The 25,608-nt window shown below is 37.9% G+C and overlaps 3 protein-coding genes across 3 annotated transcripts; 1 reads left to right on the forward strand and 2 right to left on the reverse strand.

The window, feature by feature from the left end:
- Window positions 1–2,267: 2,267 nt before the first annotated feature.
- LOC125592480 (glutathione S-transferase T3-like) lies at window positions 2,268–3,173 on the reverse strand. Its single transcript, XM_048767670.1, has 2 exons — window positions 2,931–3,173; window positions 2,268–2,873 (listed from the first exon to the last, which is right to left on the reverse strand). The coding sequence occupies exons 1-2, from the start codon at window positions 3,171–3,173 to the stop codon at window positions 2,268–2,270; spliced, it is 849 nt and encodes a 282-aa protein (XP_048623627.1).
- Window positions 3,174–4,110: 937 nt separating this feature from the next.
- LOC106394309 lies at window positions 4,111–7,168 on the forward strand. The gene is made up of 4 exons (XM_048767671.1): window positions 4,111–4,222; window positions 6,243–6,705; window positions 6,760–6,967; window positions 7,010–7,168. Exons 1-4 carry the CDS (start codon window positions 4,111–4,113, stop codon window positions 7,166–7,168), a joined length of 942 nt encoding a protein of 313 aa, XP_048623628.1.
- A 3,143-nt stretch (window positions 7,169–10,311) lies between these two features.
- LOC106392204 (BTB/POZ domain-containing protein At1g63850) lies at window positions 10,312–12,697 on the reverse strand. Its single transcript, XM_013833002.3, has 2 exons — window positions 11,700–12,697; window positions 10,312–11,631 (listed from the first exon to the last, which is right to left on the reverse strand). The coding sequence occupies exons 1-2, from the start codon at window positions 12,363–12,365 to the stop codon at window positions 10,699–10,701; spliced, it is 1,599 nt and encodes a 532-aa protein (XP_013688456.2). The 5' UTR covers window positions 12,366–12,697; the 3' UTR covers window positions 10,312–10,698.
- Window positions 12,698–25,608: the final 12,911 nt, after the last annotated feature.

The raw sequence follows: 25,608 nt of genomic DNA on the forward strand, positions 1-25,608 counted from the left end.
GCACGCTCGACATCTTTTCGCACAGCTTCTTGGGTTTGAGCAAATAATGAATGCTTCTGACCTTGTGGTAGTCGAATAGATTGAATAAAAGTAGCCCATTTTGGATAAATACCATCCGTGAGATAATATGCCAAATAGTATGGATTACCATTAACATAGAAGTTAACTTGTGGCGCTATTCCGTTAATAATGTCATCAAAAACGGGTGATCGATCGAGAATATTAAGATCGTTCATAGTACCTGGAGCTCCAAAAAACGCATGTCATATCCAGAGGTCATATGAAGCTACCGCCTCCAAGACAATCTTTGGTTTTCCGGTTCCTCGTGAATACATTCCTTTCCAAGCTGTGGGGCAATTCTTCCACTCCCAATGCATACAGTCGATGCTTCCAATCATCCCTGGAAACCCACGTTGTTCTCCAATATATAGTAGTCTTTGCAGATCCTCCGGTGTGGGACGTCTTAGGTATTCATCGCCAAACAAGTTGATTATTCCCGCGGAAAAATTGTGCAAACATTTTCGAGCTGTTGTTTCACCAATTCGGACATATTCGTCAACTGTGTCAGACCCACCACCATACGCCAATTGACAAATTGATGCGGTAGATTTTTGGAGCGGAGTTAGACTCGACCGTCCGGTTGCATCTACTTTGGGTTGAAAATACTCAACTTCTGTAGAGAGACGATGCACAATACGCAAGAATAATGCCTTGTTCATTCGAAACCGTCGCTGGAATACATTGTGTGGGTATGTTGGAGTTTCGCTAAAATAATCATTCCAGAGCTTCTAATGGCCTTCCTCCCGGTGTCTCTCGATAAAAACTCGTGTTTTCCGCTCTTTTGGTTTTGGATTGAAATCAAATTCTTCAAATAAATCTTCAAATACGTCATCTAATTCATCATCATCATCTTTGTGGTAATGATAATGGGAAGAAGAAGCCATAGACAATTTTTACAACAGAAAAAAAATGTTTAGAAATTTAGAGAAGATGAGACTTTCCACATTTGTAATGAGAGAAGAAGTTTCAATACTTATATGATAAAGAAGAAGTCTCTACGAATCCTCCCGTGAATGAATATTGATATAAACTCTTTAGTACATCTTGTGACTTATTGGTAAAAAGCAAAATAAACATGTGGCTTTGGATCATGTAACTTATTTTTACAAAGAAACCCAACTTGTGACTTATGGTTATAAATGAAATAAACATGTGTATAAACAATCTAACTTATGACTTATGTTACAAATAAGATCATGTGACTTATGGTCAACCATTCTATTTGGTTACGAGCACAAATAAGATCATGTGACTTATGGTCAACCATTCTATTTGGTTACGAGCACAAATAAAAGAGTACAAAACCATATCGGTTACATCCGAGAAAAGAAAAAACAAAACCATGTCGGTTACATCCGAGAAAATACATCGATTACATAGTTAAAATTATCCAAACATAACCACCAAGCCTATTACAACAACAAGAACAACTATGCCTATTACAAAGCACTCAAACCCATAACTAAAAGAAGATTTCTACTTAGCCATATCACCCACAATCTTCTCTAGGTTTCTTATCTTCTGCTATGTGTCATAGTCAGTCAAAAGGGTTAGGCTTTCTACCTTTTCACCCAGCTGAAGCATGTGTATATCTCTGGCTCTCATCTCCTCCATCAGCGCCTCATCCCACCATTTGTAGATATGGCATTCGCCGTCGTCTTTCTTCGCACAAGTGTAATATCTTCTCCCTGTTTCACATACGCAAGACTAGCTAAGCACATACACAAAGTAGCACATAAGCAAGTCAGTAACTAACTAGCACATACCTTGATAGTGTTAGACGTTGCAAGCAGTGGCTTAGCACCACAATAGCAAACCTGCGGGAAACCAAAGTCAACCTCCGGTTGCGGTGGGTAGTGAACTTGTGAACTACATTCCAAGCTTAACTCAGCTTGGTCACGTCGTATGAGATCATCCGTCTCGCTGTAGTCAATGTCGTCATTGTTTCCAAATAAATCCTCGTCATCTGATGGCTGCGTATAGCTGTAATGTCCCATAGTTACTTAACCTGCATACATTGTCGAAATTTAAATTAGATACACATAGAGCTATAAAGTTAGAAACATAGAGCAAACACATTAAAAGAAAATGATTCATTTATAAGAACCCATTTAAGGAAACCGGAACTACATAGAGCAAAACCAAACAAGAACATAGAGCATACAGAAAATTAAAGACATAAAGAGACATCTTCTTCATAAATTTTTTCAGAATAACTCGGCTAGGAGCTTATTCTTCACAACATCTTCCGCCTCACTGAATGGTTGAGTCTTGCCAAGGAGCGTGTCTAGTATTGCTAGCCTCGACAGTCTCTCCTTCCTCACTAAATCGTCCTTCTTCATTTCCCAAATGGTCGCAATCTCAGCCACGGACTTCCCTTTACCCGTATTTCTTTTAGCCTTAGCAGCCTTGACACCTTCGGGCCTGCTCTCAACATCAACGAAGCCTTCGTTGGTAGAAGTTTGAGAATTTATCTCCACATTCTTCCTCTTCGAAACGCCACCCGCCGTGGGTGTGGTAAGGCTGAGCCACTTCTGTTCATACCTCAACACACACCAAGCATGTTCAAGTGTGAACTTGTGCTCTTGATCAGAGAAGAAACTGTCATGCGCCTTCTTCAGAACGTCAGTGTCAGTCTCACCACTTCTCATTTGTCGCTCTGCTGCCGAGTATGCGGCACAGAACTTGTTAACATCCTCATTGATTCTGTGCCACCTCTTCTTGCAACAACCGTGTTCTCTCACACCATCCTCTCTTCCATGAGGACTTGATACATAATAAGCAGAAACCCGTTTCCACAAGGCCCCCGACCTCTACTCATTTGCAACAATAGCATCCTTGGAAGTGTTAAGCCACGCACTGATCAGCACCTCGTCATCTGCTGGATTCCATTTGCGTCTTACAACACGGGCTGCTGGTGTCTTTACTGGTGTCTCCACTAGTGCGTCTTGAGATTGTTGTGAACTGAAAGCCGGAAAAGTCTGTGATTCTCCAAAGTTAACACTAGAATGAAAACTTTCATAAGGAAAGTTTTCATGGAAAACGCTACCTTGTTGACTGTGAAGCAGTCCTACGTAGCTAGAGGACTGGCTACGAAGATTGCTTGGATCCATAACAGTAAGAAAATATAAGAGATTTCTTGGAGAAAGACTAATGAGATGATAGAAGAGAGAAAAGGTAAGATATTTAAATAGGAGGAAGTGAAGAATAAAAGTACATCACCGCCTTAATAGCAAACTCCGAACAAGAAATCTCAAATCCCATGTTGTTACACAACTAAAAAACTATCAAATTTCTTTTTAAACATCAGTGGCTTAAATATATATCTAGCATTTAATATAAACATTAATCTATAAACTACAAACTATGGAAAATGCAAAGTCTCATGAAGAAAGCTAATGAAGACAAATGACATGAGATATTTAAATCTATACGAATCAAACTCTAAACTATTAGTCTATACGAATCAAATCTATACGATTACTGAGGGCCAATTTGCATATAGAATATGACAGTATACCGTCTTGACTTAAACTATGAACTCTTTCTACAAAAAAAAGTCAAAAGGTATAACCAGAAAGAGTTATCAAAGACATTCACGTACACAACAAAGAAATTTTATAACCAGAAAGAGTTATCAAATCTATACTAAACAATCAAACATAGAAATTTGAACCGAACAAGGATGTTTTTTTACCAACTAAATAATCATACAATCAAAACGAAACAATCACACAAGCTACAACGAAACAATCATACAATCGAACCATAGAAAGCTTTTGAAATCTATACGAACTATCATAAATGGCCGAACCCTAGAATCTATACAATTGTTCTCAAACCAATGAATCTATATCTTTTTGCCATCGAATCTATCAAACAACATCGGATAAATACCATTTTAGTCGTCGAATTTCGAGAAAACCCTAAAAAAAATTTGAAATCAGATCGGACTTGAAAAACAAACCTTGTTTTTTTTTTGTTGCTGGGACGATTCTCAAAGGTTTTGGAGAGGATTGGTTCTCGTCGTATTGGAACGGAAGCGAACCGATGTGGATTGAGCATTGGAGGAGGATCGGGGGATCAAACGATGCCGGAAGCTGCGACCTCGCCAAGGGAGATAAAGAGATCTCCCACTCTAGTGAAAGAGAGAAGACGCAGGGTTGGCTTTCGATTTGAAGAGATGGATTTGGAGATCAAGGCTTCGCCATCGCCTTCGCCATCGCCATCGAGCTTTTGATTTTTTTTTTGAATTCGATTTCGGAATTCTCGAGGAGAACAACAGCCCAACAACACGGATTCCATCGCCCACTCCCGTGCTGCCACGTCGCCTACGGGACGAGCCCGAACAGCCCTTACTAAAGGCCCGTCCCACTCTCTTCTAATTTCTTTTTCATTTATTACCGATCCATTTAAAACAACGGGACGGGCCTAAGGGCCCCCGATACCGATGCTCTAAGGTCGGAGCTAATGGCACCCTTACCAATGAATCAAGTAAAGCAGAGGTATGAAAAATGTATTGATAAATACTTTCTTCATTTCTATATGTAAGTAGTTTTAGCAAAAAAATATTTGTTTCGCAATATAAGATGTTCTCAAAGCCCAAAGAAATAAAACAATTTAAATAAACAACATTCCACTAAAAACTTAAAACCTTGTCGTTAGTTTTCAATTTTTTTATTAATTTTATTACTAACAATAATCTCTCTCTAATTAAATGTTGCAAACAAAACGTATGTGTGCAATAAATAAATAAATGTTTTTATTGCTGCTTTAGAAAAGGTTAAAGTTTCTTAATACCCGTGCTTTTAAGCAAAACTATTTACATAACGAAACGGCGGTATTAGACCCAATTTTGGTCCATGTTCCGAATGGGCCGAAGGAAGTGTGGGCCGCGCGACCCAGAACAAAGAGGAGGCCCATGTCGAACATACGAGCTCGAGGCGGAACATTCTTCCCGATATGATTTAAATAGTTTAAAGACTAAACCGACGATAGATGAACAAGTCAAAGAAAGGTAACAACACTCCACGAGAAACGGTCTCGACATCCCTAAAAATAAGGAAGCATGTGCTGTATTTGAGGAGCACGTGCAGCAACAAACCAAGGGGGACAGAGGCAAGATCTTCTATAAAGGGCAGAGACGTAGCTCTGGTAAAGGGGGTCCGGCGGGAGAGAACGAGAGCTCCCATAAGAGAACCTGAGGAAAAGAGATCTCACGAGCTCAACAAAACACAATTATATTATTCTACTTGTAAAGACAAAGAGAGGGGATCAACGACGTGCTGCTGAGTGCTTTACGGATCAAGTACAGCCATGTATTTGATCAGACTAAAGTTCTTCTCTCAAGACACCTCAACGAGAAGACGGGTTGTAGAGACGTTATCCTTACGTCACGATGATACGCATCCATGATTGATGAAGGACGAGAGCCCTTCATACTATGTCTGATCTAGTATGTAACCAGCCCGCCCGAGTCCTTAAGGACTCATCAAACATTCATAAACGGTACGAGACTGACAAAGCCGATCTCTCGCTCGAGATAGCCAAACCGATATCATGATAATGGCCCGAGCTTGTATTTCATACAATGACATTTATATCTCACTCAATACCGATGAAACCGACCTCTCATTCGAGATGAACATAATCGAACTACGTTTAGACTTGATCCCTTAACAGGTACGTAGGCAGCTCAACCCCGAGTTCAGTCACGATCTTTCTCTCCTCCGAGATCTCGATGTTATTCGGCATAAGAATAAAGTCCATTCTTGTCAACTCGAATCCAATTCTATCGTTGTGTTCTGAGGATATTGTCGTCCACGAAGTTCTTTCTTCCCTAGTTTTATATCTCAAACACTATCAAATACTTAGTGTAGATTTTAGGATCTACCGGAAGGAGTACCTTTTCTCATTGGGTTCATGCGTTTATTAATGTGCAAGTTTTGGAGAATGTGAAAAGCGTTTGTAAACTTAACAAGCTCAACTGTAATGTAATCTTATACCATTTTTCACTTTCGTCAACTTAACAACTGCCAGATAAATATTTGTTATCTACGTTATTATGCGTATACATTTGTTTGTCTCCAAGATATTTGTTTTATGGGGTTTGGATTACCATCTTCAAGAGGTATTAACATTGGTACAATATAAGATATACTTTGTTAACTCTTTGCTTAAAGTCAAACATGTCAAGGAGGATGGGAGAGGCTCTTGGATGTGGCGAAAACTCTTGAAGCTGAGGTCGCTGGTGTATGAGTTTATGAGGTTTGAGGTAAATGATGGAAGAACTGCATTTTTCTGGTTTGATGATTGGCTGCGTATGGGAAGACTTATAGACATCACGGGTAACGTCGGAACTTGTTATCTGGGTATAGCTCGCAATGCTCGGGTCAATGATGCAGCTAGACAATCAGAGTGGAGGGTTAGGGGACAGAGAAGCCAACACTATCATGAGCTTCATGCCCGTATACAGGCTGAGCCGGTACCAGATGAAGAACGAGGGGGAGATGTAGTGCTATGGAAACATTCAGATGACAACTATAAGACATGTTTTTCATCAGCTAAAACATGGGATCAAATTAGAGACCGAAGGCCTGTAGTATTCTGGAGTAAGAGTGTTTGGTTCACACAAGGAGTGCCAAGGTTCTCCTTCATTGTTTGGTAGGCTGTGAAAAACATATTATCTACTGGTGACAGGATGAGAGCTTGGGGGATTCAGCAGGGTTGTGTTCTTTGTGGAGAGAGGGATGAAACTAGAGACCATATCTTCTTCGCCTGTCCCTACCCATTTACGGTATGGGATACTCTTGCGAACAGACTTACATGTAGCAGAACTGATCCAGATTGGATGCATACTGTGCAGTTTGTGAGCAATAACAACCTTCAGCTGCTAGACAAGATCCTGGTAAAAATGGTCTTTCAAACCTGCATCTATCATGTGTGGAAGGAAAGAAATGACAGGAGACATCAGACTGGCTATCGTACAGTGCAACAAGTCGTTCGAATCGTCGACAAGGCAGTGAAAAACAGAATCACATCCCTTCGGTATAAGTCTGAGCATAAGTTGGCTGGACTGATGCAGAGATGGTTTGCGGTCACAGGATAATACTATGGCAGAAAAAGTTTATACTTTGTAAAGTTTTCTTCTAGAGTTTTGTAGTCTCTTATAAATGGTCATTCTTTACACAGATCAATAAATTTCACATTTTATTTAAAAAAAAAAAAAAAGTCAAACATGTCTATCCTGAAGATCAACCAAGAGCTTTTACATTTTCACTACAAGAAAACAGCGGCATACTGAGGGAAAAAATCATCGGTATGTCGTCGGAATAACGCTATTCCGACGATATACCGACGAAAAAAGTCCTCGGAAATAACTCCTCATAAATTCATCTTTCCTCGGTAATCCCTCGGAAATTTCCGACGGAATTCCGAGGAAACCCTATTTCCTCGGAATTTCCAAGGACCACAAGTTCGTCGGAAATTCCTCGGAATATTCCGAGGAAGATGTCGTCGGAATATTCCGAGGGATAAACTTCTTCGGAGTATTTCCAAAATTAAAAAAAAAATTATAAATTTATTTTTTAAAATTGAAATTCGAAAATATAAAATTAAAATTAAAATAGAAAACATATTTAAAATACAAAAAATAATAAAATAGTTTTTATAAATAAATAAAATGTTTTATAAATACAAAATTAGTTTTAATAAATATGAAATCATCTTTTTATAAATACAAAATAGTTTTTATAAATACAAAAAATAATAAAATAGTGTTTATAAATCAAAAAATGTTTTATAAATACAAAATTAGTTTTATAAATATAAATATTTTTATAGATATGAAATCATCTTTTTATAAATACAAAATAGTTTTTATAAATACAAAAAATAATAAAATAGTGTTTATAAATCAAAAAAAATATTTTATAAATACAAAATTAATTTCAAAATATGAAATCATCTTTTATAAATCCAAAAAACGAATTTATATACAAAGAACGAATTGTATATTTAAAAATAGTTTTTATAAATACAAAAATAAAAAATAGTGTTTATAAATCAAAAAAATGTTTTATAAATACAAAATTAGTTTTAATAAATATAAATATTTTTATAAATATGAAATCATCTTTTATAAATCCAAAAATCGAATTTATATACAAAAAACGTTTTGTAAAATCGAATTTATATAGAAAAAACGTTTTGTAAATAAAAAAATAATGAACAATTTATAAAAAAAGTTCTAAATCAATTCAACACAACCAAATCACAATTCTAAACCTATTACACAACAAATCACAATCCTACCCAATCACCCTAACAAAAATCTATCAAAAACCTTTTAAAATCATCAAATCTACTTAAAAACCTAACAAATAGGACCAAAGAGAGTGGGATAGGGTCCTTACATGATTTGTAAGAGAATGGAAAGGATTCGCCGGAGAGATCGTCGCGAGAGAAGGTTGAGAACGCCGGAAGGAGAGAGAGATCGCCGGAGAGGAAGAAGAGAGAAATGGGGAAGAAGATGCGTTTCGAGTTTATAAAACCTTGGGTCCGACGGATATTTTCCGTCGGAATTCCCTCAGTATTTTCAATTTCAATTTTCGCGAAATATTTGGCGGCTTGTTTGCCCGGTTAAATGAAAATATTCCGAGGAAATTCCGACGGCCACTTAAATATCCGTCGGAATTTCCTCGGAATATTTTCATTAATTCGAGGAAAAAGAATATCCTGTGCATGTATTTCTATTAATTTATATTGTTCCTCAGAATTTCCTCAGAATATTCCGAGGAAATACCGAGGAACTAGTGTTTGGGGTTTCAAAACATCAATTTTTTTTGCCGTATTTCATTTCTTATACAATTGTAATGCATATCATTGAGGATTCTTTGTATAGATGAGCATAAACCATGATATAACAAATTTCAAAACGAATTGTAAGTATTCCATTTACCGTTCATTAAAGTGTATAAGTGTTTCTCTTATGTTGTGGGGATTTCGTTCATACAATCGGAAAAGTGTTTATTATAGGGTAAGGAACAAATTTTTGACTTCATAATGAACGTAAGACACTTAATAAGGGTTATATAGGTGTTATTCAAACCGCAAAACGTTGTTTTCGGTTTAAAAACCCTATTTCCTCGGAATATTCTGAGGGAATTCCGAGGAAACCCTTTTCTTCCTCGGAATTCCGTCGAAATATTCCGAGGAACTAGTGTTTGGGGTTTCAAAATGTCAATTTTTTTTTAAACGGATCGATCGATGGATATATGTCCAAAAACGCATCGATCGATCACTAAGATGGACCAAAGCGTAACAATGTGATCGATCGATGAGATTATCCCATCGATCGATCGAGGATATCAAGTGTTCCTCGGAATATTCCGAGGAAATTCCGAGGAACTAGTGTTTGGGGTTTCAAAATCTCGAATGTTTTTTTATAAACGGATCGATCGATGGATTTATGTCCAAAACGCATCGATCGATCACTAAGATGGACCAAAGCGTAACAATGTGATCGATCGATGAGATTATCCCATCGATCGATCGAGGATATCAAGTGTTCCTCGGAAATTCCGAGGAACTAGTGTTTGGAGTTTCAAAATCTCGAATGTTTTTTTATAAACGGATCGATCGATGGATTTATGTCCAAAAACGCGTCGATCGATCACTAAGATGGGCCAAAGCGTAACAATGTGATCGATCGATGGGTATATGTCCAAAAACGCATCGATCGATCACTAGTTCGTCCGAATTTCCTCGGAATTTTGTAAAATCCCTATAATATTTCCTCGGAATTCATCGGTTTTTTCCGAGGAACACATTTTTCCTCGGAATTTCCTCGGAATATTCTGACGGGTTGATATTTCCTCGGAATTCCGTCGGTATATTCCGAGGAAATTCCGAGGATTTCATTTTCCGTCGGAATGTCCGTCAGAATACCGTTGTTTTCTTGTATATACACATCTGTAGTATACCCTTTGTTTCTTCAGGTAGTCACTGTTTTTGATGTCCGTATCAGGCATAACGTTGTTAATGAAGATATTAGCTTCAAGACCATACTTGAGATTGAAAACATTTGCTAATGTTCTTTCTGTTATGGCATGATACCTTCGAGTCTTTGTTTATGTACTTACTACAAACTTAAAATGTCCTCAAATGGTGTACGTGAAGCAATAGATTTTCAACATCATTTTAGTAGTACGAAACAAGAAGACAAAGAACCTCATCTAGATGCGTGATAAATTGACCAAGATTATAATCAGAATTAAAACCGTAACAAAAGCAGAGAAAACATAGAGAAGGGTTCGACTTCAAAGTTACTTTTCAGATACATTGGAAATTAAGAAAACTTAAGAGAGAGAGATGTACAAAAATCGAGCTCTGCTTCAATCAAAATGAAAACTACTTCCAACGATCATGTTCATGCAAAAACTAATTCTAATCGTGATAGATGTCTTAAATTCCGATAAAGCTTGCACACCTCCCTCCATTCATCAATCCCCAATCCCGAGTTCAAGACCTCAGATTACCTTCACTTTTGGATTTAGATTCATCTTCTTCCCCATTGTCTGATCCTTAAGAAACAAGGCAAAGGTAGACGTGGAATAAACACATGGTTTAACAGATCTCTCAAGAGTTATCAGTGGCTGAAGCTATGTTTCTTAGCCGAGCAGGCTCCTCCTGACTCTGTTCTTTCCTTCTCCAGAACGCCCGTCTCCACCAAACTTCAAAGCCTCTCTGGATATTAGGACAGTCGTTCGAGTTCAAGAACCGATCAAACCACGCCAAGAAAAACTCTTGCTGCCAAGCAAGAGGAAGAGTGAGAATGGTATTGCTCAAACCATCCTCCACTAAATACCGATCCAGCCCTTTCGACGCCCTCTTCATCCACGCGAAATCGTCATAGAAAGGTGTCAACCAGTTCCTCAGCAACAAACACCTCACTTCCTTCGGTGTCAGAATCTGCCCCTTTCCAATCCCAACAAAGATCCTCGCCGTCACTCTGCTAATCTCAAACCTGTGAACAACGGGAACCTTACCGTGCACGTCAGACAGCTCAGAGAGAGAAGCCCACATCACAAGAAAATCCTCTGCGATCTGTCTATCGATCAAAATATCCAAAATCCAATGCAGGTTATCCGCTTGTCTCGCTATCTGATCTACATTCTCCAAATCAGACTCCGCCGCTTGTAGAAACTGACGCTTAAGCTTATGCAAACAACCATCACAAGCCAGATACAGTGACTCTTTCCTAAGATCATTACCAGACGAGTTCTCTCTAAGCATTTTCGAAACAAGCGTCTTCATGTCACGCCTCGCCTTCTCGTCTTTCCCCTCGAGAACTATATGCAAAAGATTCAGAAGCACCTCATCGTTGCTGCCATTGTTCTGACTAGCTTCTACAGAGACCCTTCTCAAAACTTCTGTTGCTCCTACGTTCTCAAGGTGTAGCTCAGACAACAACGAAGCAATTCTATGTTCTTCATCTTCAGACCACGGTGCTGCTTCCAAATACTCCAAACACGACAGCACTCCAGCATCAAACCCAATCGCTGCCGAAACCTGAACAGAAACAACAATCTGAGATTTCAAGATTCCAATCTTTCATTATAAAGTTTTTAACAAATAACCTTCAAGATACCAAGAACCCTAGACACGTCCTGCCTCATCATCTTCTTCCTTAGATCCCTACAGTACATTAACATCAACGTCTCTATATAAACCTCCACGTCATCACAATCAGAGATCTCGACAATGTAGGGAGACGACGACGGCGCCATCTGCTGCTTGGACCATCGATCAGACAACTTCACAGCGAAGAACCTACTGTGAGCTACGAGAATCTGCCTGTGCACGCACATCGTGATGCTAATCCCGTCTTTAGAGCTCAGAGTCAGCTTCACGTCGCTCGAAGCCGGGTCGTTGAACTGGTTCCCGGGGCTCCGAGTCATTAAAAGATTCGAAATCCGCTGCATTGCGAGCGCCTGCTTGTCCTGAGCCGAGATGACGAGATGGCTCCTGTTCGCGTTCGTCGTCCTCGACGAAGACGGAAGCGCGAGGTTCTGGATCTGAACCGGAGATCCGGCTTCGCTGGACATCATCTCGAATAGCGTCGGGCTCGCTCGGGACTTGTCGAGCATCGCCGGAGGAGGAGGAGGAGGAGACATCGGATTGAGAAGGCCCGCCGTTAAAGCGGAGTTGAACTTCGTGAAGCTCGAAGGGATTGATGAGTCTCGCGGCGAGCTGTAACCGTTCGCCGCCGTGGAAGTAGTCGTCGTCGTTGTAGAGAAGTCCATGACGGTTAGGATCGAAAACCGGGTCGGGTCGGGTCGGGTCAAAATCTCAGGTTCAAACTAGAGAGAGACTGGCGATGGTATCACTGCGGAAGGAGCATAAAAGACTGAACCCGGGTCGGGTTTTCGGGTTAAACCTAATCGGGTCGGGTCAAAATCTCAGGCTCAAACGAGAGAGTGGCGATGCTCTATCACTGCAGAAGGAGGATAAAGACGAAAACCGGGTCGGGTTTTCGGTTAAACCGGGTTTTAACGGACCCTGACCGGAGATTTTGGAGGTAGTTGCTCGAGTCTCGTGAATGTAATTGACAGTGCCAGAAGTTAATAAATGCGCATCGCTTAGATTTTAGTGCTGATTTTTAGTTTACAATTATTATATTTACTTTCTGTGGTTTTTATCGATGGGTTTATCGTCATCACTGTGGATATTATTGGCCTTTGGTAATAACAAAGATGCTCGTTTTTTCTCGAATTTATCATTATCCCGTTAAAATCTGAAATGTTTTATTATTGTTTTCTTAATTTGTTACTTTCTTAAAAGAAGAAAACGATGTAATTTATTGATAAAAACTCGAAAAGTAAATTGTTTTGCTTGTCGAGAAGCGATTAAATTTTTCAACGACATTTTGTTTGTAGTGTGGGCCAAAGCCCAAAGGACTCATGAGCCACGACACTGTGATGACGACTTTTATTTTGGAGGTTGCAAGGTACAATGTGTGGAGACCATCTCACTACACTATCATCAATCCTTTTTGTTTCATTCCATTTCAGTAGCCCTTTTCTTAGATTTAATCATATTTTATGTTTACTAATCATTAGATATCGTTTGATTTAAAAAGTTTCTGGATCATTAACTATCAATGTATAAATCAAAGAAAGGGATGTAACACTAACATCTACAATATAGGGATAGTGATAACATTACAGTTTTTAACTCACATACGGATTTAACTTTCCTTATGGTTTTTCCGAAAATATGTTGTTCTGTTATAGTATACTCTGATGTGTGATTCTGCTACATTTGATCATCTTGTAATCAATAGTTAAATAACTTGGTAGAAAATTTAATAACTTTAGAATATGGTTGTGACTTGTGAATGTATTTGTATGAATTGTTTCTTGAATTGAGGCTTACGAATATTGATTTTAGACTTGTTATGGGTTCAGAAATTTGGATATTCATACCCTCGTAAGGCGAGTGTAATCAAGCATTAAATCCCATATATTATGGTTGTATTGTATTCCTATGACTAGTGGGCTCTTCCAACATGTGACCCAATTTAATTATGTCAATAAGACATGCGCAGTATAAATTTATCTCAAAATTATTTAAAAAATATAGTATGGAAAATAAAATTTATATTATTAATCGAATTAATATTTTTGGTCTTTAAACAAAATTTTAAAAAAAAATTTATTAATTACATAATTTGTTTACTAATTAACTGATCCCTTTTAAAAATATTTTATGTCAAAATATTATTTATCGCATAAAAGCCTAACATTTGGGCCGAATAATCTCATACCTACTATTTGGTTATAATGAAATTATGTCAGCTCGGTTTTATATCATGATTTAACAATTTAAAAGTTAATTATAGTTATGAGAAGTTTACGTTCACGTGCCAATCCTATATATCTTCGATATTTTTTCTTTTTTGTGTCATTTTGGTTATTGTTCGATATAAATATTGATTTTTGAGTTTATTCTCATTTCTTTCTTTTATTTTGGCCTGGGATTTAGAAAATGTTTAAGATTCAAAATTATTAAAGAGATACATACTTAGGTTAAGATATGCGTCTTGTGCAGATAAATATTTTATACTTATTACTTATAATATATTTTTCTGCATATTATGAAATAATATAATAATAATTATATATTAAATAACTAAGAAATCAGTTACTATTATGTAATAAATTGGCTTGCACATATAAATCAAATGACTGCTCGTGTTTATTCACAATCATTTTAGGATAAATAAATCAAAACAATCAATCTTATATATCGTATATGATATATAATTAAATGTAAACGATATGAAGTATATATATATATATTAACATAAACACCTATTAAAATAAAATTATTTATTTATATGATTTTATTATCGTTGTATCTTATTATAGAAAAAAATTAAACATTGATCACAAAAATTTATGTGAGATTTTTAACAGTTTTAGTAATTTATACTCGTTTTGAAAAATTCAAAATACAACATATACAAAAACAATAATTTTTAAATATATGATTAATATAATTGTGTAATTTATTCTAATAATAAATAATTAAACAAAAATGATAGAAAGTATACAGATTATTAAATCTTCGTTATTTAAAATCATTAATTATTATATATATCATAATCATATTAAGTAATTCCGTAGGTTTTATTTAAGGAAATAATATATAATAAATTTCAATTTGATAAATGAATGGTCCATAATAGACATACTATATAATATAACATTCTCTACCAATTTAATTTTGGACTAACAAAATTCCCAATTGATTTTCAAGCCGCCATATAAACAAATTAACATTTTAATTACGTGACAACTCAGCATAATATTTTTTTAGTTAGTACAAACTACATGTTCTAAACTTTTTAAATGTTTCTCTATTAATATATGAGGGATGTTAAACCATTGATCATTAATTTTTAACATAATAATTTTAACAGTTTTAGTAATTTTGTCGCTTTTTAAAATTTAAAATATAATATATACGAAAAAAATTATATTTTATAGCTAATTTGATTGTTTAACTTATTTTAATAATATAAAATTAAACAAAAAATGTGGATGAGATATAAATTGTTATCAAATCTTTATTATTAGAATCATTAATTGTCATATATATATTAGTCATATTTGGTAATTCAGTAGTTTTTATGATTAGTTTAATGAAAAGTATAATATATACTTAATTAGATGAACATATTTTCTAAGGATTTTGAATTTCATTTTGGTGATGGCACGTGGCTATACTTAAAGGTTGTAATGTTTCTCAATTAATATATAAGGGATAGGTGTATGTTCAGCTGAATTAATTAGTTTTTTTTTTAAGAATATAAAATTTATACAAAAAAAAAATTACATCATGTGTGGTATGGTTGTCATTGTTCTAGTATGAATAGAAATGGAAAAAAAGTTGAGCCTAAAGTAGTTTGCTAGGACTGTCGGGAAGCAAACCAAGCTATCATAGCCTTATCAAAGCGGGTTCGTCTTCCTCGGATGAGTGACGGATCCTTTTCGAACCAGTTTGTGGATGAAACCAAAGATTATAGTCGCAGTCTGATGATTTTTGCCATGTCTGCGTCCAATTCTCTCCCTCCATATCAAATGTACAGCTGCTTGAAACACATATCGTAACAGAAACATATGTGTCTTATCTCTTACTCCATTAACCAGAGTTTTCATAATTATGTCCCAAGAACATGAATAGCTTGTTCGAAGAATACTCCTGGAGAGATTACTCCATTTTTCTTCCGAGAAAGGGCAGCAGAAAAACAAATGTTCTAGCGTTTTAAGTGGATGGGAACAAAGTATGCATTTCGCGTCTGCCAGCGAATTCTATTTCAGAACACGATCACCAGTACAGCCAGCCTGTTATGCATCACTATCCAAGACAGCCAGACAGGACATGTCACACCCATATCTCGCTTAACCGAAACGGCATGAATTCACATTGCCTTCATCAATAAAAATACTTAAATAGGCCAACGCAAATCTCATTCCCAAGGATCGAATTCAAATGTTTTACAAAAACGTACTAAAACGAATATGAAACGCTTAAAATCAAATCACTAAGTCTTAAAATAAAATAACTTAAAGAAAACCAAACACCCGAAAACCAGCACCACACCGAGACGATCACTCCTGCACTTCCTCGAACTCACCTGAAAAAGAAAGGAGGGCTGAGTATTTCGACCAATACTCAGTGAGGAAAGCTCCAGGAGCCCCGAAATCAATCACCAACAATCATCACACAACATAGCATAAGCATCTAACTTTAACATTCAGTAAATCAAAAGCAATCAACAAGAAACGAGGATAAACCCCGGCGGTGCCAACAATGAGACCACGCCACCTAAATCGGTACCCGCGTTCCTCATGTTGTCGCGTGAGAACTTTCATGTTGCGTTGTCTCCACGACATCACGCTGTATCACGCCTTCACGCAATCAAGTTACCGACACCGGTTCACGCTTGATCCGCCACCATGTTCATACGTTCCACGTTGTCTCCACGACATAATGCTTCTACGTTACTTCATTTACAGGCACGCCGCATGCCCGCTCCGGCGATGAATCATGCCAACTCAAATGATTGCCACATAACCCAACAAGAAACGATGTAACGCCCGAGACATACATATATGTCATTCCACCACGTTACACCGGCACACATAGGCCTTAAAGCCTTTCTCTTACTCATTTACATCTCCCAATTATGAAGATATCATCCTCTTATAATAATAACCCCAATCAATACAATCATCACATTCAATCCTCAAACATCATTCAACCATATTTTAACAACCTTAGCAATAGATCTATGTTTTTCACACATCAAGCATCAAGATATTTATATATATCCACTACAAGAAAAACGCGTTTTTATAGCGGACGAATAACGCTATCTAACGATAGGATAGCGGTTTGTTAAGCGTTGTATCATCGCCCGTCATAATAGGTCGAGGACATTAAATAGCGGTATTTCGTTGTGCTATCTTTTCTTCCGCTACGATAGCGCTTTTATTTCTGCAATTAAATATTATTTAATAGCGTCTTTTTACTGCTATTACTAATTTTATAAATAGCGTTTTCTGTTTGTTTTAGTTAATTCTACTATAGCAGTTACCAAAGTGCAATGTATATATGTACTACTATAGCAGTTTCATTTGTGTTGTATATATAATGTTAATATATTTATATATTTTAAATTTTAATTTTTATATATTTATATTTTTAAATTTACACAAATTCGTTTTCTGGGATTTTGAAACAAAACATCAACTTATATAAATAAACATAAATTTCATAGATTCAACTTAAACAGATTACATAGTTGTTCACACATCCTTAGAGATTACATTATAAGTTCACACTAAAGCAACATTGTAATCCTTAGAGATACACAATCTTATCATTTGGCCAAGCCACGGTGCTTCCTACTGCATCACCCATGAATTCGATTTCAGAGTTTGGCCTCCACACTCGAGCCCCATCGAACTCGGAAACCTCTACCCAAACCTTCGTAGCATTGGGACCTAAAGGAACGAAATGCACTTTCTCTGCTGGATCAGTTGAGAACACACGACCTAAAGCAACTCTCTGTCCTAAGTTATGACAGTCCAAGAGAGCAACCTTCTGTTTGCCACCTTTGTTGCTACTACTAGTGCTGTTACCACCACTCTAAAACCAACAAAGAGAAACACATTCACCACAATATCAACACCGGCAACCTAACAATTCAATATCTAATCACCTTCTAAGAATTTACAAACTTACCTGATTGGATATCTTGTTTGATTCAGTAGGTGAATGTTGATCAGTAGGCGAATTTTGATCAGGTAGTCATATCTTATCTAGAGGCCACACTATTGTCCCATGTACTGCATCACCCATCTTTGTCATTTCAGGTGTAGGTCTCCAGATATAGGCATTAGGTTTAAAAACCATTTTGACTCTAAGAACTGCTGCATTCGGTCCCAGTGTAATTTGGTTGACGAGGTGAGTAGGTTCGGTTGTCAACAAGACACCCTCAGCTATCAACTCCTCTTCTATTTTCCAGTAATCAAATATTTTAACATTTCCTAAAGATGCAGCTACATCCTGAATCATGTAAAATATATTCACACATTTCAGGAGTACATTAATGAATGATTATCAAACGTTGGAGGACGGAATTTATTTATCTCTGACTCGTCGTTGTTGCCATTGTTTGAAATGTCAATGCCATCATCCAAGATGAGCTTCTCAGATGGCCATGCAATTTTGACTCCAACAGCCTGACTAAGCGATACACAAGTTGGAGTAGGTCTCCATATAGGCGCTGTTACGACTGATACAGACTTCACTATAACAGCAGCCGCATTAGAACCCAGTTGAATGCGACCAATCTTATATGTGGACTCACTAGAGTAGAATTCTCCTTCAGCAACAACCAAATCATCATTCGAAACCCAATCCAGTATTTGGCACCTTATTCCTCCCCCCTTGCTCACATCGCTTCTCTCAGAATTAGAATCAAATCCGTTTTTTTCCTATACCCAACAACCACAATCATTTTTGTTACAACCTTATACATATCAGAAGTTTGAATAATAAAACAAGAAGAATAACGAAGTTACCTTTTTACCAGCCAAGTCTTGAACCACATTTTGCAAATCTTGAACCTTGTTGATTAGTTCTGCTTGAGTTGCTTCAAGTTGCTTGACATGTGAATCTCTAGCATGTAAGAATGCCAACTTGGTTACAGTAACCCCTCGTCCCAACCCCCTAATTCTTCATGGCTTATCTTTTCTTAGAACCTGAGTGACAGCATCTTCACCGATATTATCTGCTGAACTTGATTCCATTTCACTGTCAATTCTCTTTATCTTCTCCTGCAATTAAAAATTACACAAGTTATGTAAATTGTATTCTATAGCCAACAATATTATTGTTACAAGTAATCTTACTATTGTATCTGCAAATTCTTGACGAACGGGTGTTCCATCAAAATGTGTATGACCAGCGACCCAAACCTTAGTTCTAGTGACTAGCTTAGGATCAGAACTGTTTTTTTTTCTACAAGTTAAATAAAGTAGTTGTCATCAGATCTCATAAACCCAATAACACACCAATTATTATTTCAAATTGTAAAACATACCATCTCCTCTGCAAGCCGATTCATGTCTTTTTGACTAGTGGTGTGGGGAATTTGAGCCTTCCTGAGTTCCCTGTACTTATTACTTTGCTCCTACATAAACCAAATACCATTTTTTAATAAATGTTACTTACATAACCCAAATGTAAATACGCAAGACACAAAATGTTACCTGAAAAGCTGCGGTACATCTTCCTTTCACCCAATTGTTCCAAGCTGTTACCGATTGTATGTTGCTGGGTTTAATTATCTGTAGTTGCGCCTTGTTTTTTGCTGCTCTAACTATGGAAGAGAGTCTAGATTTAGAGGCCCTCCACAAACAACCCATCTGCTTAAAGACTACATCCTTTTGCCAGTCTTCTGTCAAGTTGAATCGTCCCTGTACATAATATTCATATTAATACTGAACTCGTGTGTATGTATATACATAGGTAACAGAATTACCTGTATTTCCTCCCACAGAGCGTCTTTTGTTTTCTCTTCCAGATGTCTCCAGTCATCTAGCAATACAGGCACATGCTCTCTCACAAGAGGACCAAGGAATGAGGACAGTGTCACTGATCCACGGCCAACATGCTCTCCCAAAGAATTGAACTCCACATCTACCTTGTCCTCTATATGTTTCGCCACTTTTCGTATTTTAGTTGGACCTCTAGTCTTCTTCACTTGGTTATCAGATTGCTGTGTTTGTGTCTCAGAGCTAGGAATGACTTCTTCTTCTTCTTCGTCTTGTACATTTTCCTCGTCATGTTCTTCTTCAGCTGGTTGTGTTTCGTACTGATCATGTTCTTCGGGTGGTTGTGCTTCATCATCATCATTTTCTTCTTCGGCTTCTATAGTTTCTGGTTCTTGTTCCACTTCTTCTGAACCGGTATGTTGCTCGAGTTCATCGTGTTGTGACTCCTGTTCCACATTCTTCTTCGGGCAATTCTTCTTCTGTTTCTTGGTAGTTAAAGACACCACATGACTAACAGCAAGGCCTGCTTGACGTTTACTGCGACGCGCCTTCTCAGTAACAGCATTCTCGTTCATTGTATCAGTTTACCTGTTACAACAACAAACTTATTATTAATCTCAAAGAATAATACCCCCACAATCATTCCTAACACAAAACTCTCGTCATCTGAAGCGTGATCTCCAATATCTTCATCATGCTGGACTGTTAACGTTGCAGGGAAAATTTCCTCTTCAGTCTCTAACTCATGATATCCTCTCGGAGGTGCTCTCATAACAACATACCAAGGAGAGCTGTCATCCTCTCTTGAGTAAAAAACTTGTTTAGCTTGAGAAGGCAGAATGTATGGATCATTAACAAATGCTGACTGGTTCGTGTGGAGATTCACAAGTGTAAAACCGTCTTCCTCTTTAACACCTTTCCCTTTATGTGCCCAACTACACTTAAACAGAGGCACATGAAACATGTGGTAATCAAGCAATATGATCTCCTTTATGACTTCATAGTATGCTACCATGTCCGCCATTTGATTAGAATCTTTCGCACTAGCTCTGCACATGGAGAATGCTTCATTTGAAACCCCACAGTTCTGAGTCTTCCTTTTGACATCGTCTGTCTGGTATCGATGTCCATTAACTATATATCCCTTGTAGGTGTGTGCGACATTCCTTGGTCCAAACGCAAGCCATCTGAGCCGCTGAGAATGATCCTTTGAGTTATTTGGTATCTAGCATGAACAGATCACATATCAATATCATTACCAGATCACATATCAATATCATTACCATGACCAGATCACATACCTTATCTTTTATCCATGTTGAAAACCTTTCTGTATGAGTTTTCCATAATATGGTACCATTTCTTGCACATCTTCCATCTTTTGCTTGAAGTTCCTCTAAATGCATCCTGTAAAGGCAAAAATATCTTCATCTACAGTTATCTACACTGATAGTAAAACATAAAATATCTATATCCACACTTACTGAACATAAGGATCCATCACTGCAGTATTCATGAGGACATAACGATGAGCTACATCTCTCTCCTTATCAGTAAGTTTCACTTCTGTAGCTTTTTGCAGAGGGCGCCCTTCAAGTACATTATCATGTGCCTCTAAATCTTCATTTCTTGTCATTGGTTCCTCAACTGGTACCGATTTCTGTAAGAACTCCATAAAAAATGCAAGACATTCACCAGCTAGATAACCCTCTGCCATACAAGCTTCAGGTCTTGCAAAATTCTTCACAAAAGCTTTCAGTGTCTTCATATACCTGCAAATCAAGATGGTTAAAATATTGAAATTCGCTTCATATAATAATTAAGCTTCTAATGAAAACAATATACTTACCTCTCAAATGGATACATCCACCTGAAGTGTACAGGGCCACCCAATCGTGCTTCTCTCGCCAGATGCAGTGGAAGGTGGTACATGATATCAAACAATGAAGGTGGAAAGAATCTCTCTAACTGGCACATTGTCTCCACAATCTCTATTTCTAGAGCAAGTAGCTTCTCAGGATCAAGAACGCGTTGACAGATTCTGTTGAAGTAATTGCACATACGACTCACTGCAATCCGAGGTCCTTTTGGGAGTAAACCTCTCAACGCAACCGGAAACAGATTCTGCATAAGAACATGATGGTCATGTGACTTCATGCCGCCAATAGAAGGAGGATCCAGTGAGACACAATTGGATATATTTGCACAATATCCATCAGGGCCTCTGAAGTTGGATAATCTTCTGCAGAATTTTTTTTTTCTTCTTTAGAGAGCCAATACGCAGCTGGAGGCAGATAAATTCTCTTCCTCCTTACTTGTGTATGTAAGCTGCTTCGAATACCCATATCTTCTAAATCCTTTCTCGCTTTCAGGCCATCATTTGATTTGCAACTATTCATCAGAATAGACAACAGGGCATCGCTCACACTCTTCTCCACGTGCATCACGTCGATGTTATGCCTCACAGGCATATCCTACAAGAAATTTTACAAGTATTTAGCATAAATAATATTAACAATTTCAGACTAATAAGATAGGTTAAAGAAGGTAAATCAAATAAAATACCTTCCAATAAGGTAACAAAGAAAATAGATTTTTTCTTCCACCGCCACATATCATGATCTTCTTCGTACTCCTCAGCTGAAACAACATCATCCTCACCTCCTTCACTCCTCTTTCTCTTACTCTTCTTAGGTAAGAGTTTTCCAAAATCGTTTTTAAAGTCCCTTATACTGTCTAATATTTCTGAACTGCTCTGAATCCTCTTTGCAGAACCAACCTCAACCGTATTGTCAAACCATCCTTTCTTTCGTCTGTATGGATGACTAGGCATGAGCCGCCTCCTGTTCTTCATGTTTACGACTGAACTTTAGCCACCTATGTGGTGTATCCTTCCCACAGACATTACACGCTTGCTTGCCCTTCACTTTACAACCAGCTAAAGTTCCTAAACCAGGGTAATCTGTGATACTCCACAGCAACATGGCTCTAAGAGTGAAACTCTCCTTCTTAAAGGCGTCATAAACTTGTATACCTTCTGTCCACAGTTCCTGCAAGTTTTCCATCAATGGTTGTAGATATACATCAATATTGTTGCTAGGTGCGGTTGGGCCAGGAATTAGCATGGTCAACATAATGTTCTCGGACCTCATACACTGCGTTGGAGACATATTGTAGTTGACCAAGAGAACAGGCCATGTGTTGTGGTTGGTGTTCTGGATGGAGAATGGATTCATGCCATCGGTTGAAATACCTAGTCTTAGGTTTCTTGCCTCAGCTGCGAACTCTGGCCATTTGTTGTTTATCTGCACCCAAGTCAACGAATCCACTGGATGTCGCATAGTTCCATCTTCAGAAGCATTAGTGGAGTGCCAACACAACTCCTCAGCCAACCGCTTTGATCTAAACATTCTCCTGAACCTGTCTTTGATCGGGAAATACCTAAGCACCTTAGCAGGAACCCCTTTCTTCTCCTCACCAGATTGCTTATCCTTCTCCCATCTTGATTCACTACATCTTGGACAGCTGACCGCATCTTCATACTATTTTCTATATAAAATACAGTCATTCTTGCAGGCGTGGATGACGTCGTAGCCAAAACCAAACTGTTTCAGAAACTTCTTCATCTCATCAGTAGACTTAGGTAGCACATTTTCACCGGGAAGCATGTCATGAACCAAGGACAGTAGCTGATCAAAATAGTTCTCAGACATCCCACTCTTCACCTTTATCCCGTAAAGTCCCATGATTGCAGCAACTTTTGAAAATTTCTCACACTCCGGGTACAACGGAGTTTCTGCATCCTCTAACTTCTTTCTGAACTCAGCCTCTTCTGGACTGTCAGGCCCCTCAAACGCTCATGCATTCTCTTGTTCAGCAGTCTCATTGCCTTCACTTGCCAAGAAAGTCGTTCTGAACAACTCGTAAGCCTCATTTTCAGATGAGTACACATCAGCTGACTTATCTGGTCTTGTCTCCCCGTGTTTTGTCCAAAACACACAACTCTTGTACTTCTGATCCATTCCTCTAATCACCAGGTGCTCCAAAACTGTCTCACAAGCTTGATGGCAGACATTGCGACAATCAACACAAGGGCAGAACATTTCAGCTGGATCTCCTAAACGTCTTGATGAAGAAGACACAAATTCACTAGCTCCAGTCTCATACTCAAGGATATTCCTGTCATGTAGAACAAATGAGAATACAACATTCAGTCTACCAAATAAATGAGATCAACACAAAACAATTTCTAAAAGATAGTGAAGTGAAGTTAATACCTTGGTAACCAGACCCACGATTTATCCATGTTACCGCTCCGAGCAATTGTACATACAAGACGCTCACTTTATCAACTCAGAAAACCAAAACAGAACGAGTTTTGTAAATAAAAGATGATAGTGTCACTTGTTTTTACCTTTCGATAAAATCTCTTCAATTTTGCTTCGAGTCAGCTACAAAATAAGAGAATTGTGTTAAAATAGAAAGAAAAAAAACTAAGTAAAAGAGAGATGAAAAGAAGAAAATGGACCTTAATCCGAAGATCTACAAACGAAATCCTTCCTGCAAAATAGTATACAGAAACACATCAATTGACAATGCAATAACACTAAAACATATATAAGAAAAAGAAAATCAAAATATAATCTGATGGGTTAGTAAAAGCGAACTCACCTTCGACGGATTGGGAATGGATTACGACAAGAGAAGAGGAATTGAAAATGGATTCGACATTACGAGAAAGTGGATTCGAGATGAGAAAAGGTAAGAGCTTAGGAATTAAAAATGAAATTAGAAGTGATAGAGATTGAGATTGATTCTTTCCAGCACAAAAGAGGCAAGGAGATACGAGAGAGAGGGAAGATCGTAACCCTAATCATTTGGGTTTTTTTCGACACTAATCTTGTTTAGGAGCCAAAATTTTACCAAGTGTCCCGGGTATAACCGCGAAACTCAACCATAACACTTTTAATCATTTATTGCTATTATACACTCCTATTTCATCTTTAAACATACCCTTAATTTTTTTTCAGTTCACAACTCTAACATAGCGTCTCGAAATATACAAACGCTATTCCGGTCTGCTATTAAAACCCATTTTTCTTGTAGTGATCATATGTATAGTTATTTATATTAGTAGATCTATAGAAAGTAACAAATAAGGATGAATGATCAACCTAGACACTTCTACCATGATGAGATAATAATAGAAGGAGATAGAGATTGCAACAAGCCCTCACCTTAGCCTAGATCTGCGAGATGAGATGAGAGTTGATGTAGATCTGAGTTCTATGGATCCTTACTAACCAGATCTACAAGAAAAAGAGTTGGTTTCCACCCAAACCCTAGATCAGAGATCAAGAAGAAAAAAGAGATATGAGAGATCTAAAGAGAGTGATGAGGGTTTCCTTACCCTCACCAGTTGCTGGATCTAGAAGAAAAATAGTAGAAGACTCAAGAAAACGACGAGAAGGGATCGAAACACGGCGAGATCTCCTCTCCGGTGAGATTACACGGTCGCCGGCGGTGCTCCGGTGACTCGCGGTGGCTCCGGTGGTGGTTTGGTGGCCGGCGGCTGCTCTCTCTCCAACTGGGCAGGGCTTCGCTAGGTTTTGAGTCTCTGGAGAAAACCTAAGGGGCTGCCTCCTTTTTATAGAAGAGGAAGGGGAAAACCCTAGGGTTTTCTCTACATGGGCCAAATCATCACGGGCCTTGTCACTAAAAATTGGGCTCGGGCCCGGGATGTGACAACTCTCCCCCACTAAAAAAGAATTCGCCCCCGAATTCACGTCAACCTCCTCTGGTACCTCATCACTTGAAAACAACTCTGGATTAAACGATCGCATCTGTGACTCTGGCTCCCAAGTCTCCTCACATATTCCATCTCTTTCCCAGCTCACACGGATCATCGTGGTCA

The sequence above is a fragment of the Brassica napus genome, chromosome C9 (genome assembly GCF_020379485.1).
Source record: "Brassica napus cultivar Da-Ae chromosome C9, Da-Ae, whole genome shotgun sequence".
In the NCBI taxonomy this organism is placed as follows: Eukaryota; Viridiplantae; Streptophyta; class Magnoliopsida; order Brassicales; family Brassicaceae; genus Brassica; species Brassica napus.